Raw genomic sequence first — 20,242 nt, 5'->3', positions numbered from 1 at the left:
TTCAAAGTATTCTGTGGTAAGTACCTGGTTTCTGATTAGATTGCTGCAGCCACATCCTGAATAGAAACTACTATTGCTATCAATATCAATTTTCCCTTTTTTTGCAGATGGTTCACATTGGGAATATATCATATGAAGACTTTACTCCTCCGGACCCCTTCACTCTGAAAATCGCTCTCACCATTACACCACAGAGAGTTAAATGATAAGAGTTTGTTCTAGAGTGTTTCCATGTCTATTCAGCTTTTGTAATGTATCTTAGTTTCACTCATCTCTCCACATCTCACTCCGGTGGGAAGACCCGTGCATCATGATAAGTGAAGCCCCACATCCCTCAAACACACAGGTAGTTATATCCATCTTATCATATAAATTAATAACCATAGTGAGAGAAACAATTCTAAACATACCTCCTAGTGGTACTTAGGTACTGTGGAAATTTCACATGCCCCAAATTAGTCTGGCTAGTCATTGAACTTTGCTTTATGATCCATTGGTTTCCGGTAAAAAACAGCTTCCTAGGGATTTTAATAGTGTCTACTAGAATCTTATATGGACATTGCCCATATGCAATGGCTACTCCAGTTGAGATTTCTAGAGAGGAAGCAAGGGGTCTTCATTTATCACTGTAATATTCATTTTAAATCAGCTTTGCTAAAGTCTTCAGGTCTTAAGGTTACAGAGCTGCGGTCTGAAATGAGCTCAGTTACACTTGTCTGTTAATTAGGATAAATTCAAATGAAATCAATATTATATTCTAGCTTTCTAGAAGTACACTCGAAATGTGTATCTAAGTTGCGTACACAGAGATGTATACATAACTTTTGCACACTCATATGTATACAACTTTTTAGTCATTGGACATCCATTCTTTATGCTTAAAACATGTTTGAAGATCCATGTGTATTTTTTGTATTATTGCAATCCTTAGACAGTTTATAGGAATCACTAAAACATGATTGTTTCCCTTCACATTTTCATTAGTTTTGATGTTCTCTGATGATACCTATGAATTCTACGATAATCAGCATGGGCACTTGTCAACCGCACGTGAAAACATTTAAGTGGTTTTCACTTGCCCAGGAGGTATTTCACAGATATCCTGACAGAATAAGCAATAAATATATAGATACACATGAAAGGAAACTTACATCTTACTTTCGTGCAGAAAAAGTAATATGTAAATTAGTGTATTGTCTGTATAACACAATGGGTTCCTGATTAGTATGGGAAACAGAAGAATTAGAACATTTTTTGGAACTATCCTCACCCTCAAACTACAGTCCAACTAAGCCCTGAAGCATGTGTCAGTTCTTAATAAATGTAGTACCATATTGTTATATCCTGTGATTAAACCCATGGAGAAATGGACAGTGACAAAATGGGATGAAGAATCTTTTCTTACCAGCCATTTTTTTTTCAATGGGCAGGTATAAAATTATATCTGATAATGATCTGCATAATGTCTTGCATAATGTCCTGCTTAGGAAATGTACTGAAAGAAATAGTCTTGTATTGGTAGTGGATGGGCAAAAGGAGTGAATAGGTCTTCCACCTCTAACATGTGTGATCCGTGTAGATGCCGTTCTTAGGTTGCACAGTTTAGTGCCAATGTTAGGTTAACAGTTGGACTTGATGATCTTGAGGGTCTCTTCCAACCAAAATTATTCTACAAGTCTATCCCAGAGAACAGTCTGTCATCTGTCAGACAATGAAATGCATGTTGTCATTGAGTAGCTAAAGGTCAGTGTTTAGCTGAGCTGGGAGAATAATTCAGAGCAAATCAACTATTAGGCAAATGTTGCCTCTTTTTTGCTTACAAGTTGTCTGCAAATAGATCACAATTTTCTCAAATATGTTCATTATTCAGAATTATTTCCTGAATGATTTTGGTGTATAATTATTGGTCTGTTCACAAGCCTTTCATTTTGAGTGCTCAGTTTTCAAGCTGTTTTAATTGGACATACAGATCACATGGTGTCTTTCTGTCCTTAGGGTAAATGTAACTCTTTGACTCACTTTCTAGGGGAAACATCTCAATTACAGAGTTAGAGTTCAATGGCCACCGCTATTCTGTTATACGTTCTTATCTTTTAGGTAAATATTTTGTATGTAAAACCACTAAGCCAAATTCAATCCCATGGAATACTTAAGTAAATCAGGAGTAAATCTGTTGAATCTAGAGAAGTAATATGGCATAGAATCAGTGTGAGGAACAAGGCCCTTGAGAAATTAAATCACCTTTATAACATATCTCTTCATTATAATAATTACAACGTTGACTTAAAGTACCTCTCAATTCATACCAAAGTTTGAACTCCACTGGTTACATTTGGTTTTCACAAAGATTTTTCTAAACTTTTTTCCTTTACTGATTTTAATAGAATTCTTCTTGGATTACACAAGCATGTGTGAAACAGGAGTATCCAACCCGAGGTTGCTGCAAAGAGGCTTATTTAGATTTAGTTGTTTGCAGCCTTGTTTGTGTGATTTCTCACATTTCCCCTGTCAAAAGGGCCTAATCCTTCTTTTTCCCTCCTGCCAACGTGTGTGAGTAATCACAGCTCTGACAGACAAGCTCTAGCAGATCCAGCAGTGATGAGTTAAGGCATTATCACTTCCAGGACGTCCATGCTTCTCCTTGCCAGGCAGATACCACCTCCTTTTGCAGAAGCAATGCATGGAAAGTCCTCTCATCCCTCCAGATCCTTGCAGCCACAAGCCAGGATGCACAGCAGCAGCTGCTGCCGCTAAATCTTCAAACACCACATCAACATCTGCAAGGCCTGCAACGCCTTTCAAGCTGACAAAATGACACAGCAGCATAAAGCTCCACTAGAGTGAAGTCATGTTTATGGGGTGCCAAAAAACACCCCATTCAAATGCAAACTGTACAAAATTTAGAAGTAAAATGTAACAGCCTTTACAGATCACTGCAGAAGGCATTCAAAATGAATGTGGCATTTTGGGAATTACAGTGTGAACTATTGCCCAATATAATTGTCAGCATCGGGTTCTGATTTCATTTTCACTGGTTTTTCATGAGTGCAACTTTTCAAAGCCTGTAACTTTTATATCACTCTGAAGCCTCAATCCAGCAAAACACTTACACACGTACCTAAGTTTAGACTGTAGATTCAGGGAGCCTGAGATCAGGAAGGGACCATCTGTAGAAGCTCTTCTGTAGCACAAACCACTTAGCTTCCCCTCCTGACTTCTGAGTTGAGCCAAATGCTTTAAAGTCCAGGAGCAGTTCCTTTGAAATGAATTTCAGTCACCCACCTGCTTTGAATCACAAGCCTGTTACATGGTTTGTCGGAGCAGGGCCTTCAGGAAATCAGAATCTGGTCTCCAACACTCCGAACTTTTCCTGAGCTTTCCAAAATGGTTTGAATAACAATTCTCTCATTTAAGATTTCCATGCATTTGCTAACAGGTTGGTTGCATAGAGTATCAGACCCCAGTGAACTGCCTGTAGCTGTCAGCTCTTATCCTCAGACTGCAAATTGTGCAAAATTCTGCCTCTAACTGTGCATGCCTTTGTCCCTAGCTGAGGAGGAGGAGGAGATGTTTAGCTGCACTTACATTTTGGTCCTTCTCACATAATAATACATAGTCTGTGGCCCAAATTCAGCTCCTGGTTTAACTGGTAAGTGCTTTCCCTGTTTGCGCTTTCATCCAAGAAGCAAAACACATTAACAAACTTAGGTTCATGCAGCACACAGTTAAGTTAATGAGGATGGAAAGAAACACAAAAGCAAAGTTCTCCTCACTGTCTTCAGAAAACTGTGCTAATTGCCCCAAACATCACACAATTTCATGTAAGAAATTTGACCGTTTTGAGCATTGTTCTACCATTTTGTCTGAAGACCCCAACTCAGGAAATACTTCACGCACAAGGAATGTAAGCAGGACTTGAGCATCTGCTTAGCATCATGCAGGTGCTCACATGTCCTCCCCAAACAAACATTCTCCCTCGACTGGCTCCCATGAGAACCAACAGAAAATACGACACAAGCTCTATCATCTGTACTGAAGCTTCAACTCCTCACTCCCTTCTTTCATCCCCTTCCCACCCCGTCATTTCAAAAAAACAGGAAAGACAAGATTTGGAGATCAAGTCAAATGTCCAATTTATTTTTATAACTTGAAACTGGAACAAACGTTGTTTTGAACGAGCGTACAAATGAAATGGTAGACACATGCTGAACTCAACATTGTGACAATAAGGGAAAAAAAGAGGCCAAAAATCTTGTACAGAGAATAAAAGGAACAATAAATATTTCACTAAGCCATATTGAAATGACCTCCAGCCATCTCAACATTTTATCCATAATTAAAAAAAAAAAAGTGCTCTCGTTTTTTAAACAGAGCACAAATACCAAGCAATAATAAATAGTTCCAAACTTGTAGTAAAAGACAAAACCTCCAAGTAAACAACAAAAGCTCATACAATAAGTAATAGAAAAAGGTAATAAAAATATTTTGCCTTGCCGGTACAAATGCAAACAACTTAAATCAACGTTACTTTGCTTTGCAGTTCTAAAATACAAAGAGCACCATAAAAATGAGTTTGCCTGTGATAAACAAAACCTTGGACTGTCTTTTACATAGGACTGGGATGAAATGCTGATTTTTTGACCCTTTCCTAAAAAAATGGTATTTTTCTTTCTAAAACCAGGTTCTTGGACCTGTCCTGTTGCCAAGGGAGTCAACCAGAGTTTTCCTCTGGACTTCAAAGGCAGCAGGACTAGACACAATGGAAGTAATAAATTCAACCCTAAAATAATAACAAAAAAAACTATTTAAATTGTGAAGAGAAATATGGCAGCATTCTAGCTATTTTATATCTCTGTTATATTGTGCTTATGGCCTAGTAAACTACAGTTCTAAGCAAGAAGAAAAGGAGGGCCATTTCATTATCACTACAGTCCGCAGAAACACAACCCTTGTGCTTTTAGGTGACTTACTGTTAGTTTCAGTGATTCAAGTCACAAAATTAGACAACTGCTGGTGTTAGCTATCCTGGATAATTAAAAACAACAAGGAAACTGGAGAACCTAAGCAACCTACACTAAAATGAAAGCTAAAATTCTTTCTTAAATCAATGAATTGTGGACTGAAAGTATGTGGTTAACTTCTGATCTTCGTTACACCGATGAATGTCCAAGGGATTCTGCTGAGTTCCATGACATGATTCTGGATTTATATGAATGCCAGAGATCTGAATTTTCACCAGATTTAAAATGTGCCTTTAAGGAACCACATTCCAGACTCAGTTATGCTGGAGTAACCCTGGACTGAGTGTGATTAATAATTCCTGATTTATATTAGTTTAATTGAGATCCAGAATTTGTCCAGAAGTCTTAAGGGTACATTGTTCAAGCTAGGAAGACATACATCTATCTGTTAGGCAGCTGGACAAAATTCTCCCTGTTGTCACACCCATGCCTCTCCAAGTGCTCCAGCAGTTCTGCACCAATGAAAGTAGCAGAAAAATTTGGGAAGGCAGTATTAATTTTGTTGTTTGTGTTTTAGTTTTACCGTCATTTCCTGCAAGAGCGGTGAGCATTTTCTCCTTCTCCCCTTCACTAGAGCATCAGTGCCTCTTCTGCCACCTGTCTTCCCCTCGACCCAAAAGGGAGAGAGCATGAGAAAGAGAGAGAGAGAAAGAACAGCAAAGAAGAGAGAAATCAAAAGGCACAGGATTTCATCCCAGTCCCTCAAACATTCAGAAATTTATGGAATGTACAATTAGGAGTGAACAGCAGCAAAGCAGCTAATAACATGGACTGGCAAGACCTGTACATGGAGTAGGTCCTGTTCTGACAGGGAAGAGGAGGGCTGTGCCTGGACCAATTTTACTTCAACCTAGTTACAGCTGTACCACCAGCAGCCCATTTTACCATTTTATGTCAAGGTGGATGCAACAGCTCTCACTGTTTGCTATAAAACTACTTTCTTCCAGAGGATGCTGGCAGGGCGCAGGGAGCAGTGAGTAGAGGGTGGCCAGGAGAGGGAAGATGTGTTGGACATCTTCTTGTTTGGAAGGGGGAAAAAGTCTCCTCCTCTCTCAAATCTGTGGGGAAGCTGCGGGATGTCACCCCAGACACTTTTACAGGAACTGAATTTCATTTCACACAAATAGGCAATAGTCATCCAGCCTGGTTCAACCATACCTGGTAAAACCTTGATGCAAGGGGTCCAGGCAACTTTGAAGTTATATAGGGCCCTGTGGGAACAGCACTTTTTTGTAGGCCATTTCTGACAAAAAAAAAATATATATACAACTAAAATTATTTGTGAACAACAACAACAGCAAAAATTAAAAATAAAAAAGCACTTAATTATTTTGTTTTGTTTCTTTTACTCAAAGGTCGTCTAACAACCCCCTTTTTTCCTGTACAATAAGGACTTCACATACAAATTTTTTTTTTTATTTTTGCAATATTTTATCCTGCCAAATTAAAAAAATATATTATGGCAGCCTGTTTGTTTGTTTTTATTTTTATTTCCAAATTCACTAACAAAAAGGTACATTAAATCCCTTTAAAAGGACAAGCGTACAGTTAAAAAATTACAAGCTTCAGTAAAAATACAGCAAGTGCCTACATCATATGAATCAACCAATATCAATATCCATTCCAGAAGGGTAAAGGAAGGGGGGAAGGGGAGAAAAAAAGAGAAAAATAGGTACAGGTCAGAAACGTGATTTTTTTTTCTGCAAAGCAATAACAATATTAAGCACTTTTTTCTACATACTTTTTCTACATGGTGTAGCAATCACCTTTTAATCCCCGAATACGAGATTCTATACATTTTTTGAAATAAAAATTCAACACCCAAGGCAGAAAAAAATTTACTAAAACTCAAGACTTTACAGTTACAGTGACAAGAACAAATTTATAGACCCACCATTTAAATTTTACTGCAACATTTTCAAGGAAAAAAGAAAAGGTTTTTTTTTTTTTTTTCTTTCTGGTTTTGTAAAATGCCCAGGCATTCTCCATTATTACAAATACTGGTCCACTTTTACAGTAATCAAGAAATTTTAATATATATAATATATACTAAAACCCCGTCACCAAAAGAAAACAATATACACATGGCCATTATGGCATTTTTTTTAATAACCTATTAAGCAAACTTTGAAAAAAAAAAGATTGCTCAAACACACATACACACAATTTCTTTTTTACCCTTGTATGTATTCAATACTGTAAACGTATTTTAAGACAGAGTGCACTAAATTTAACGTTTAAAAAAATTAGCCGTTGTTCCTGAATTGTTTTTCTCATTCAATGATAACAACTTGTAATTTGTGTCATTTGAGTTTTAATTCAGCAGTAAATCATTTCCATTCCATTTCCTAAGCAGCGTTGTCCTGAAAAAAAAAAAAAAGCTGAGAATAATTCAGCTAATGGATGTCCGAAGTTGTGCTGGGTATACATCTTCATTTGATTGGGTCTTATGGCATTTTCATGTCCACTATCTTCAACCAGTAATTTTTTTTTAAGTAAATGTGGCTCTTTTTTTCTAAAGAATGTACTTTTCTTGTTTTACTTTTTTTTTAAAGTCTTTTCATTTCACAAAAACGTTTTGCATTTGTCTCAAGAGACTCAAATAGGAAGATCAGTTTTCAAGGCACTCACGTCAAATTGAATGGCAGTAGAAAAACTGTCCAATAAATTATTTTTATTTATTTTTCTTTATAGTGCCAGTATTGTGAATGCCATGCTTAGCAACACTGACACTTAATCTCAGCTGTTCCCTTACAGTTCAACCCACCTTTGGGCCAAGTAGACAAATATGATGTAATTTCTTGTTGAGAAGCCATTTTAGTCTTAACGACAAACAAAAGCTTTAAAGTGCGGGTCAACATAATTAAAATCTCTAACCATAATTGACCACTGTTTGTTAATATTAGTCATAAAGGGCTTTAAAAATTTGGAATTTGAAAGTAGAGCAGGTGCATTTTTCTTTACTTTTTTTCTGTCTAATGCTTTTCTCTGAATACAATTCCATTCTGTTCCTAATTAAGTCAAGGGGAAAACTCTTAGTGACTTCAGTAGGAGCATAATGTTGCCAAGACAGGTAAATCAACTAGAATTTATTTTTCCCTTCCTTATAATAACATCATTATACATCATATGAGATAGTTATAATATTTCCATTCATAAACCAAATGCCTATGAGTTGAGGCTTTTCGCTGAGAAATTCACACTTTCTCATCCTCTAGTAATTATTTTAACTACGGCAAATCTGGACTAAAGTAGATGTCCTGAACTCAGATTTATGATTTTGTAGTTTAAAAATAAAAAATATGGCATTTTGCTGTTCTGAGGTTTGAAAAAAATACTACAACACTCAAGATGTCCTGTTATTGTCTCTGGGAGGAGTGGCAGGAGGGGAAGAGAGAAGGAAAGACACCCCAAAAAGCGACAAAATAGCACCATTATGTTGCCATAGTTTTTAACAAGAGGAAGAAACTATCGAATAGTAATGCACAATTAAGAATGTTTCTGCTTTTTAATGTAGCTGCCTTCTGCACCTATGTCTTTCTTGTTGCCATAACTTTAGTGATTACATCCATTTAGAAAAGGCCTCTATCGTCAGCGACATTGTCAGTGCTACATATTCAATCCAATTCCAAAAGAAAGTGCTCATTTTAAAGATTGTTATCCGCTGTACAATTTTGTTTTCCCTAATCTTCAAGATTATTTTAGAAGAGGAAAAAAAAAATTAAAACAAAGAAATATTTCTGTTCAAATGCTGGCTTCTTCACAAGAAATTACACACGCTTAGCTTAAATTTCAACAAAGCAGCGGCCCAAAAATTATAATTTAAAAAGATATGTTTCTCCTCTACAATGCAAGTAATCTCAGGCTACAACTGGGTAAAATTAAAAAGGGATACCCAACAAAATTTAAAAGAAATTTAAACAGAATAAAAAAAAGTACCTGCACATGCCAAAAAATTACAAAAACCCAATAAATACAGAAATTATTGCACAGTTAAAAGGCTCCACAATTTTTACTGCCTTAATCAACCCTCGGGTTTAATAGAACTTTGTAGACACAGGTTATATTTTAAGTGCCCAAGTCTGGCACCTACCATAGTTATGCTAAGTTATGTTTACGGAGGCAAGTTAGGTCATCTTCTCTCAGTTGGCAATAGTTAAACTGTACAAATAAAATGTTACCTAGACCCCTGAAATTTAACCTAGCGGGGGCAGGGAGGGGAGGGGAGGGGAGGGGGGCCTTAGCTTCTTTCTGCCTGCTCAATTTTGACGTCATTTGTCAGCAAATGTTCTCCATGCCACTTTTTCATGTGTTTCTCCAGGGTGCTGTAAACACTGAAGGGCATCTGGCAAATGTCGCAGCGGTAGACCTCCTTCCCTATCTGGCCATGCGTTTTCATATGGCGCGTCAGCTTACTGCTCTGGGCACATGCATAGTTGCAGAGCTCGCATTTGTAAGGCCGCTCTCCAGTGTGGCTCCGACGGTGCACCGTCAAATTGCTGCAGTTCTTAAAGACCTTGCCACAGTACTCACATGTATCGCTCCTGCGCCCTTCCTTCGAACTGGGTCGCCCGGGGCCGGGACCGCTGATGTGGGGGGTGCTGCCTCCGCTGGCCGTGCCGCTGCGCCCTGAGAGCCCCCCGTCCAGCATGTCCCCCGGCGGGGTGGAGAAACGCAGGCTCCCGTTCTCCGATGAGTGCTCGGAGGAGGTCGCGAAGGGGGATTGTCGGGAGTCTGTGAATCCGAGGAACGGATCCTTCATGAAGTGCCGTGATGCTGCGTACCCTACCAGCCACTGGGAGTAAACGTTTTCGGAAGGTATTATCGTTGCTGGTGGCAAGTCCAAATCTTTCTCTACCTTTATTCTTTTAGAGGAATTGTTTAAACCGGGGCTCGTGATAGGTGTTGGCTTGCGAGGGAACAGATTTGGGAAGGGTTCACCTGGGCCAAAGTTTCTTCCATTGACTGTCCCTTCCTCGGTGCGGTCCAGCTCTCCTACCACTGAGTCTTCGTCGCCTGGATCTCTCTGACAGAGGTCTCGAGGACACAAGTCTCGCTGGTCAGAAGACCTTTTCATGAAGCTACTCCTCTTCTGTTTTTCAGCTAGCATATCATTATATTGCTGGATGGCACCTAGACTTACATTCTCAATTACTTTTCCCAGGACAAGGGATTTCTCATCCGGCAGCGACTTGGAGCCATTTTCTCGGTTACGACTCAGCTCCGAGTCCATACTGAAGCTTGACTCTGGACGGCTCTCATTTTCGAGCTCCTCCTCCTCCTCCTCCTCCTCCTCCTCCTCTTCATTGTCATGGCCCAGGGAAGGATCGCTCTCATTCCTGAAATCTGCCTCACTGGATTTCAGTCCCTCTCCAGTGAGCTCGCTTGTGCCCGGCTCAGGGGAACTGGTAGTGGACAGTCCATCGTCTGACCTGCCCGTCATGGAGCCAGCTTTATGCATATGTGTTTTCATGTGGCGTTTTAGCTTGCTGGCCTGGGAGCAAGCGTGGTCACAGAGCTGACACTTGTAGGGCTTTTCTCCTGTGTGACTGCGCCGGTGCACGATAAGGTTACTCTGGAACTTGAATGTTTTCCCACAAAATTCACAGGACTTGCTCTTGGCCTGAGGCTGGGGAGGCGTAGTGCTGCTGGGGGGCATGGGGGGCAGTGGCGGGGTGCTCAAAAAAGGTGACTTAGGACTTGGCTGGAAAGGATTCAATAGGCGATGCATAGGGTTGGTGCGACTGGGCGAGACTGGCGGAGGGGTGGAACTGTTTCCTGCCAGCTCTCGAAGCCTTCTGGAGAAATCCATCGCTGGGGACTCAATTGCCATGGGGTTTAAACGCATAACTCTGTCAAAGGCACTGGGATGCTGGGCAACTAACCCCATTTCTTCGGCACTAAGGCGATGTGGATCCAGATGATGACGAGGCGGTGGGCTGAACAGTGGAGGCGTGTTTGGGAGCCGACCCTCACCAAAGCCAGGGTGTTCACGCAAGATGGGTCCTGTCATCCGCAAAAGATTGAAAGGGTTGTTGTCTCCAAGGAAATTCATCAGCGGGGACTGTGCAACAGTCTCCGGTCCCAGAGGAGGAGGGATGGTGATGCGTGGAGTAAGGGAACTGTTTGAAGGGCTTGTTTCCAGGTAGATGCGGAATCCATGTGTGTTCTGGGCATGCTGAAGCAAGAACCAAGCGCTATTAAAAGGCTGCTTGCATGTTGTGCAAATATAGCTTGAAGGCTCATCTTTACCTATAAAAGAAAAACAGAAAGAGCACTCAAAAAATAATACAGTGAAGAACATTTAAATACAGTTGGCATGCGCTTTATTTTGCTAACACATTTCCTCCTTGGCATTTCTGAAAGAAGGACTTAATTGCAATGTATTGACTGATATAAATTGTTGAACAGTACATTTACTCACCACACTTACTCACTTAACATGTATGACAAATATCACACATATGCCTTGGTACCATATAGGTTTATATCCTTTAACTCACATATAAAACCTTCCTTTATGACGCATAAGGATCCAAATACTTTCACACGTTTATTCCGCAAAAAGGAATTTGTTTCAAGGGATTTATGACTACAGACAGAAACCAAGGAAAATGCAGTGTGGTAGGTTTTACAAGGCACCTTCAAGGAGCTTCAGTGTCATTTTCACTCTTTCATTTTATATTTTTAAATACTCCACGTAGTAGTCCCCTGAGATCTTGTTGAATTTAATTTATACATGCTTCAGTCATGCCAGCACTTCCATTTTTGAAATACTATGTAGGTATTTAGCTGCCCAAGTCCTATTCAAGTCAACAGGAGCTTGGAAAACGTACCCTTGCATAAACCACTTTGACGTTCTTTTTGCCAAAACACCAAAAAGCCACTCAAATGAAACATCCGATAATCAGAGCCGACAGCACGGCTGCAATTAACAGTAACAAATGTCGGGCCACGCTTGAACTGAGTCCCAAGAATTTCTGAGCCTGAGCCTGCCCTCCAATGCAGAAATGCTCACCGGAGCCAAAAACATTGTTCTGTTTGCCTTTCTAGCCTCTTTGAGAGGCTGCATAAAGGTGGAAAGCATTCCTTTAACCTTGATTCAGTTTTACATAAAGGACACGTGTGGACAAGTCTGCACTACAGTCATAATTTTTCTAGCTAGAAAATTCCAGTCCTGGGCACAATATAAACTATGTGCTACCTTCAAAAAGCTCTTCCCCCCCACCACCTCCTTTTTTCAATGCCTCTGCAAGACACTGATAAATTCATCAATATGTGTCAACTTGAAAATCATGATCCAGGATTTGCTTTGTTCTTGTTGTTTTTAAAAGAGGGGGAGGCTTCCTCAAAAAAAAAAAAAAAAAACAACTACCCATTTTGGAAAATCTAAAATTAATTTCTCGCTTGTTTGTTTGTTTATGAAAGCACATATTTAGGCTCGCGGTGGCCCCACTGCACCTAAAGGCACTAAGCTTCCCGCAGGTTCAAAGCCTGCACCAAGCTTCCCACCTGACCCATACCTGTGTAATGATCCAAACGAAGCCCAATCCCAGCCCATCCACGGGGCTCAGTTCCACAGCTGAACTACACAACCCCTTTCTAGATGGGGGGAACTGCAATTCACAAAAGCCTGTTGCTTGAGCTTGAAATTAAAGAGTTTATAAGGTGAACTGAATCATATTATGGAAACTACCTTTGTAAAGAGGAATGACTCACAGCAGTCAAAAAAAAAAAAGGAAAAAAAAAGAAAAAAAAAAAAGAAAAAAAGAAAAAATCAACCCAGGCACAGCAGGCAAAGCAGGATTGTTGCTGACTGAATTCCCCTCTTCTGGCCGTTGCAGGAACGGCTGCTGCTAGCAAAGCCTACAGAACCTTAGACAAGGAGGCTAGAAGATTATCTGCCTACCTATCAGCCTGTCAGTCTATCTAATCTTATCAACCAATGAACATCCATAAAAGTGTAAAGGAAAGAGCATCTATCAGATTAAGACTTATTTACAAAGGTAGGTGATAAATGTGGTGCAGCTCCTCACACTCCTATTGATTTAGTAAGGCTATTTCTGCGGACAGCATCTTCACACCCCTGTTTTGGAGAAGCCGGCTCTCCACAGCCAAGAAAAAAATGTTCATAACACGGCAGGAGTTTCTGCCTGGCTGACACAGCCCCCGTACCCAGCCCTGCACACTGCATTGTACAGGACGCTGCTTTGATTAATCTCTAACAACGGCTATTAGAAAAAGCACAAGTTTGGGAACTACACTCGGCTTGGAAAAAGTGCCCGTAACTGCTATTGACATTAATGAAAGCCACATACAAACACGGAAAGGAATTGATACATTATCCCTTAAAAATCTACTCAGCACTGAGGCAGTTAGGGAGTTTTATGTCAGCTTTGCAGCCAAAGCAACAGTAAATGCTCCCATTATTACTTCAAATATTAAAATTTCTGTTTCTTACAGAAATATTATGAAAATGTCTGGACCTTTAACTTTTCTTGCATGGCAACATGTGTAATATAAAAAGTGACAGAAATCACTGAAGCAGACTAAAGTATATAACATACTCTGTCAAAAGCTTTTTTTAACAATATGTTTTACCTCAGCTCACCCTAGAATAGATTTAATAAAGCCCCTTCTGAAGTGTGATCTTATAGCCAATGAAGTGCAGGATCTTACAAGGTTATATATCTTCAAATTAAAGAGTTCTCTGCACCCTTCACCTTCATTTTATCCACTCTAATTAATCGATTTATTACCCACAGCTGTTCAATTCTTTCATTTTTAAAGTCACAGCATGCATTCTTTTTTGTTGTGGGTTTTTTTCTTTAAAAAAATAAAGTGTGTGTGTGTGCATTCTCCTTGCTGAGCTCAAGAGCTGACAGGAGGAAGAAAGCAGCTGTGTATTAGATGACAATGATAACAACAGCAACACATTTACTTCAGCAAAGGCACATATGTAAGGAGAAAAACTCCTGAGCAGGCTGAGGATCAAGGCCAATCTAAAACTGAAATGGCTGATTAAAAAAATTACCCTCAAAATGGCAGCTGGCTGGATGCTTGCTGCTACATGTTACATGGAACTGAGATGTTTTGTTTTGTTTTGTTCTCCAAAACTTCACCTCTGTGAAATTCAAGTGAGGAAAGTAAATCCCCCTCCTTCTTAGTTTTCTTTCAAATGAAGCAAATTAGTGCTATTAGTGATCTAAGATTTACAAGCTAGCAGTCACAAAACAGTTTTCTCTTCTGCTTTGTTTGGCTTTTCTGCTCCTTAACACTCCTCTTCCGGAGACCCCAACACAACAGCAAAATTAACTGCAGGCTACCTGGCTACCAATCTCTGACTGCTTCACAAGTGTTTGTGTGTGCATGCCTCTGTCTCTGTATATATATATATATATATATATATAAAAACTTTCACAACCCTCAAAGACTCTCTCCAGACTCTCCGGGTTGTTGGTTTTTTTTTTTTTTTCCCAAAAAAAAAGTAAAATAAAATGTTCTTTTCCACATTATCACTTCATGGTTATCTTGCCTAGAAGTTGCCCTGAGCAGTGTAAATGCTCACTTTTAAGAACAGAACAATGTCAAAAAGTCTTTGAAGATCCACTCTGAACATTTTTATATTCAAAAACTTGTTAAATATTTTAAACATGCCCAGAAACAGCCACATATTGCTCAAGAATGATCCTTATATTTAATAATGCAGTGCACCTACACTATAAAACTCTTTGTTATAAGGCTACTTTTGATATATGGCTATCTTAATCCCTTGCCACCTGCATGAAGTCTGTCTAAATACCCACTTTATGACAACGAGCTATATAGGCTTTGCCATATGTAGTCTTTATCACTTTAGCATGTGCTTGACTTTGAGCATGTGAGTAATCAAAATCAGTGAAACTTAAGCATGGGCTGAAGTGCTCTGTTGGATAGTGATGAAATTATTCATGTGCTTAGAGTTAAGCACAAGCCAAGACTTCATTAATACTGTTTAATGAACTGCACATGGATTCAACCCTACAATCTGTTACTAGGCATGATTTTGGGGCCTGGTGGCTCAAGCGTAATTTTTTATCTTTACATTAGTTGGTAGATACGGTGTACATACTGAGGTGAAACATCCAGGCCACATGCCCTGGGCAGTCAATAGTAGATTCAAGGTTGCACTAAAGCCAGACAGATACTGCCACTGGAGTTCAGGCATGAGATAGGTTTGTAGGGCTGGGTCCTACTGAGACACAGGTGCATAGGTTCAGAAGTATTGATGTGAAGGCAAGGAAGGACTGTGAAATTAAAGAATGAGAGCACTGGGATAAATCCTAAGAGTTGCCTTTGTCCAATTCCTGAACTAAGGGAGGTCTGCATCTATGCATCTATTCATAGCTATGGCAGATGATCCATTATCCCACTTCAAAGTCCACCCAGACAGAGAGTCAACAACCTCCCCAAAATCTACTTCATTCCTTCTCTCATTTACCATTATGAAGGTTCCCCAAATGCTAATATAAATTTTTCCTGCAATTTAAGATCATAATATTTTCTCCTGTCTACAGGTACATGAAAAACACAGGAAACAATTTAAATCCACACCTCACATACAGGTATCATCCAGCCCAGTGATTTGCAGTTGAACCACTTGATGTCTTTTAGCACCCTCTTCCCAGTTTGATTTGGAAATGCCAAGTGAGAGAGAATTCACGATGTATAGTAGTCTGTGGCAATGGCTCACTACCTTCAGTATCAAAAAAATCTGTCTTCTTTCTGATTCAAATTGCTGAGTTCAACTGCCAACCATTAGATCTTGTTATGTTTTTATATGGTAGATTAAAAATCTCTCTAGTATCTTCTCCATAACCAGGTAATTATAAACTATTAACTTATTGAACACTCTCGCCGTTTTTGTGTATTATGACAAAAGATGGTCTTTTCCAGAAATATTAAAATGTGTTCCCTCCATTACTGCATGACAGATTATGTTCCCTTCAAAATGTCAAAGCAATAATAAGCTTTTTTCTCCTTCATGAACAGCACAAAACAAAGCTAAATTCAGATCCTGCCTCCCAAATTGTGCCCTCACAGTGGGCAGTGACTAAAGATGGGTCCATTTACCCAGCCCAGACCAAGATCAGCCTGGGTCTGTGGACATTCATCCCTCCGCACCAGGCAGCCTGAATCCCCTGACTTATCTGTCCTCTGCAGTCTGACTTGTATCATTTAGTGATACGCAGATCTTCCTGGCCCAGTTGATGCATGAGTTTCTGTATACCCTGAATGCTGAGCGCCTTTGCCCTGGAGATAAATTTCCCTCAAAATATCCTCAGTTATTCTGGATACCATCAAACAATAATCAGTGTGAGATAAGAACTGTTGAGAATTCATTATTTTCTGCTGGGCTACAGTGACATCCAGTGCCTTACGAATCCTCCCCTCAGCATGCCTGAATAATTCCATTAGCTGTAACAGAGAAGGAACTCTGTTCCTTTTTAATCACCCACCCACAACCCCCGGCAGGACTGTGGTGAGGACTTGCAGTCAGGTCCACATAACCACTGCCATCCTTTACCCCTAGCAATACTTTCCAGATAATGTTTCTGGTTCCCGTCACAAAGTTACAACAGCAGCAATAAAAATGTAAAAGAATTTTAATGCTGCTTTACCGCACCTTTAGAAGTTCCGGAAAAGTAGAAACTTGCAAGCTTTAAAGAAAGGACACCTTTTATTGTAGCACTCAGGAACAGACATGTATCACGTTCCTACAATTTTTCTACCAATGTTACTCTCTTCTCCACCGCTTGGTTTTTAATGAGCATTTAAATAATTACTCCTTGCTATTATGATGGTTACTCTAATAATACCAATAAAGGTAGCGTGGATGCTCCATAAAAAACACAACTTTAATTGAATTATTATTAAATTAAAATGCCATAATTGAGAACACTAGTTTAACAAGTCTCCTTATAAGACCAGCTGACATTAAATAGAAGAGCATTAAATACTGGAAAGATTTAGTGTTTCATAGTGAAGAAAATATATGGTTATACGTGGTTTGACAGGTCACCTAGACAAGGGTCAAATACTTTCCCGGTGTCTGCAGTGTGGATCTGCAGTGTGAACTACATCAGTTCATACCCAATGCTGGATTGGGTGTGCAAAAATATCTTGAATATATGTATTTCTGCTGAAGAGGTTTTATAAGCTGTATTACCACTCTAAATTATCCAAGTTAGCAAGAATATTTACTTACGTACGTTTATAATTGAATAAACATATGCTGAACACACCCAATATCAATAGTTTTACCCTCCCTGGGGTGTTTGGAAGTGCCACTACCTCCGTTCCAGAGGGACTGACAGTCTCCATAAAAAAGACAGAAGTGTGAAGTAGGGTCTAAGCCTGTGTGAGGATCACCACTGCCAGTCCAACGCCAGTCACTAGCTTCAAACACCAAATGCAAAGGAACCATTTCACTTCATACTTCTCTTCATTTTAATTTTGTTTTGACAGCAGCACAAGCTGAAGATGTAAAACAAGCACAGAGCTTCTACCGATCCCCAGAGCTAAAACAATGCATCCATCCCTGCACTGCCATGTCTAAAGAAAGGGCTCAAGAGAATCCTGCAGCACATCTTGCTGTGGGTGACCAGGACTATCCCTACTAATTCATAAAGTAAGCATCAACTGGCAGCTAAAGCTGGTATTTTATGACTTAGCAAGGTGCTCGCAGTCTCACAATGTAAGCACCTCCAGTTCTTCACTCAGATAAACAGCCACTCTCTCTTGTAAAGCTCAGACGACCTGAAGTGCATCTCAGTCAAGAAGAGGAGAGGTTTAGGAGCAAGAGCCCAAGCATGAGGAGCCTGTCATCATCTGGAAATGGGGAATCTCAGGACAGGGTCAGTGAAAGAAAAGAATGTGACAGGGAAATAAAAACGAAATGTGTTAAGAGGTGGATGGAAAAATAAGGGTGTCTGAAGAAAGGAGAACTGAACAGTGTTACTCCTCAGTAACAGAATGCTGTTTCCTCCAATACTAGGCCTGGTTCTCTTTTCCTACTTCACCTCTTGAATAGCCTATCTCCTCCACTGCCATCTTCAAACAGAAGGAAAATCACGACTTCATGCAATATTCTTCTCCTACACACTTCCTGCCTGTTATACAGCTTTCCCCATCCTGTTTCTACTTTGACTAGTGAGACTGCAAGTTCTCTCCAGAGATTAAGCAAGAAGATTTATGCCAAGAGAACCTCCAACCCCCCAAGACACTCTCATTCCCAGCACTGATTTCAATTAATGATGCAAATATTCTCAACAGCATTTTCTACCTATTGAAGAAGATCTACAATAGCACTGGTTGACACCGATATTAAAATATATTAATATTACACTGCTATTAGTAATGTACTGTTAATTCTTTCTATGCTAAAGACAACTGCCGAACTCTGCCTTTGGTGGATTAAATGCTGCCCCACTTGGGAGCCTATTTTATTTTCTGAAGCCATTTGTGCTTTTGAGCGGTGTTCCTTTTCTATTAGGCAGGACTGTGAATTGTCTGTTTATCATTCTTTTAATAATAAATACATTTTTTGTCAAATGAACTATCTTATCATACAAGTGGAAAACCAAACAGATTAATTACCAGTCACATAGTTGAGAAGTCAGACTGTCATGTTGTCTGTCTACAGTCAATCTTTTCATAATTCCAAGAACAAAGAGCATAAATCCTTGAAAGACTTTAGAGATATCAACCTGATACCTTAAAATCATACTCTTAGCCAAACTCTGATTTGAATTGCCCTGCTAGGAATTCAAAATAGCTCCAATGACCACCATTGCACGCTTCAAATTTTTCCAGATAAGCTATACCAGGTTATGACAAAGAAGGATCTTAACTAGGCTTATATAAATATACCAAGTTGTGAATTTTTTTCATTAAACTTTCCCCAGAAGTATTTTATATGTCCTCTCTGGCATTTATACTTAAAAAGGAGACTGTAGGCAGACTACAGCCATGCATAACACAAACAGATGCTTCCTGCTTCTTAATGGACACAGGCGACCTTTGGCTGAAGATGCAGCTTGTGTTCAATAGTCCCATTTTCTGTGAGACTTAATCATACCTCAGATCTGTACTGCCAGATTCACATAAACGAGCCAAATGCACAGCTCAGTTTAATTTCTAGTGCATTACAAAATGGCAATATTGTATTTTTAGGTATAAAATGTCAATAGTCATTTTGGGCAACTTCCTTCTGGATGTCCAATTTCTCATTCCTTAAAAGAGCTTGTGGCTTACTGGAAGTTAATGTTCAGCCTACAGAAGTATAAGAATTGCTTTTACTTAGTGCAGAAAAATAAAGCAAAATGCATGGCAAAAAATGGAACTCACGACACAGGGATTTTGACCCAGAAACACTATTAAAATGGAAGATAAAAAACATGCTTGTCATCTCTGAACACCTTCTTCTAATTGGTGTTAAATTCTAAAATACAAAGGCAATTTATAAATCAGAGAAAGGGTGAAGTGTGAAAAGTAAGGAACAAACAGGAAAATCAATATTAAAAGATCAATAGTGAATGAGTTAACTTTTAAATTAGCCCTTTGTGATATAACAGTTTCAATTGACTCCACCTTTAGCATCTAAACAGCTTTGTGTCTATTAGTTCCTCTAAACCTAAGACATCAGCTGGGAGACTGAAAGGATGTTTTACAAACCTGCTGCATAAAATTGTGAAAACTATCAGCAAAAATGGGGTATTTAATAGCGGGGGGAAACATACCCACTCATGAGGTGAAAAGACCATAGGACTATCCATGGCTGGTGGTTTGATATATAGGATCCCACTTACAGCATTCACGAAAAACCCTTGTACTGCTCAAGGACACTTTTAGGCCTTTTCTTTGCATACGGTATTCAAATGCATTTGAAATAATGTCAGTCTTTTCTACAACATATGAAATATGCCAGCAGCTTCCCTTTAAATCCGTTTCCTGTAAGCAGTTTTGTTTGAAAACTGGCAAGTGCTGTGTGGTTTTTTTTTTCCCCACCGACTTTTCTAAGGTGCCATTTTCTCATCTTACAAGCAAGAATTATCAGTATCTGAATAGGAACTTAAAGGAGGATGCATAAAGGAAATTGTCCATGTCGTATAATGGAAAAATAAAGAGTAAATTAGGAAATAATAAAAAAGCCAAAGGGTGAAAACAAATTTTCCTGCTTT

General features: G+C 39.3%; 1 protein-coding gene across 4 annotated transcripts in view; it reads right to left on the bottom strand.

The window, feature by feature from the left end:
- Positions 1-8,775: 8,775 nt before the first annotated feature.
- The window catches only part of BCL11B (BCL11 transcription factor B), a 90,961-nt gene continuing 79,494 nt past the window's right edge, over positions 8,776-20,242 (bottom strand). For all 4 annotated transcript variants that reach the window (XM_065635852.1, XM_065635854.1, XM_065635853.1 and 1 more), the window contains one exon: positions 8,776-11,273. In XM_065635852.1, coding sequence (XP_065491924.1) covers positions 9,262-11,273 — 2,012 coding nt within the window. In that variant the 3' untranslated portion in view covers positions 8,776-9,261. The remainder of the gene's footprint in view (positions 11,274-20,242) is intronic.

This window comes from Caloenas nicobarica, chromosome 5, assembly GCF_036013445.1.
Source record: "Caloenas nicobarica isolate bCalNic1 chromosome 5, bCalNic1.hap1, whole genome shotgun sequence".
Classification (NCBI taxonomy): domain Eukaryota; kingdom Metazoa; phylum Chordata; class Aves; order Columbiformes; family Columbidae; genus Caloenas; species Caloenas nicobarica.
This window is presented reverse-complemented; position numbering and strand designations above follow the sequence as displayed.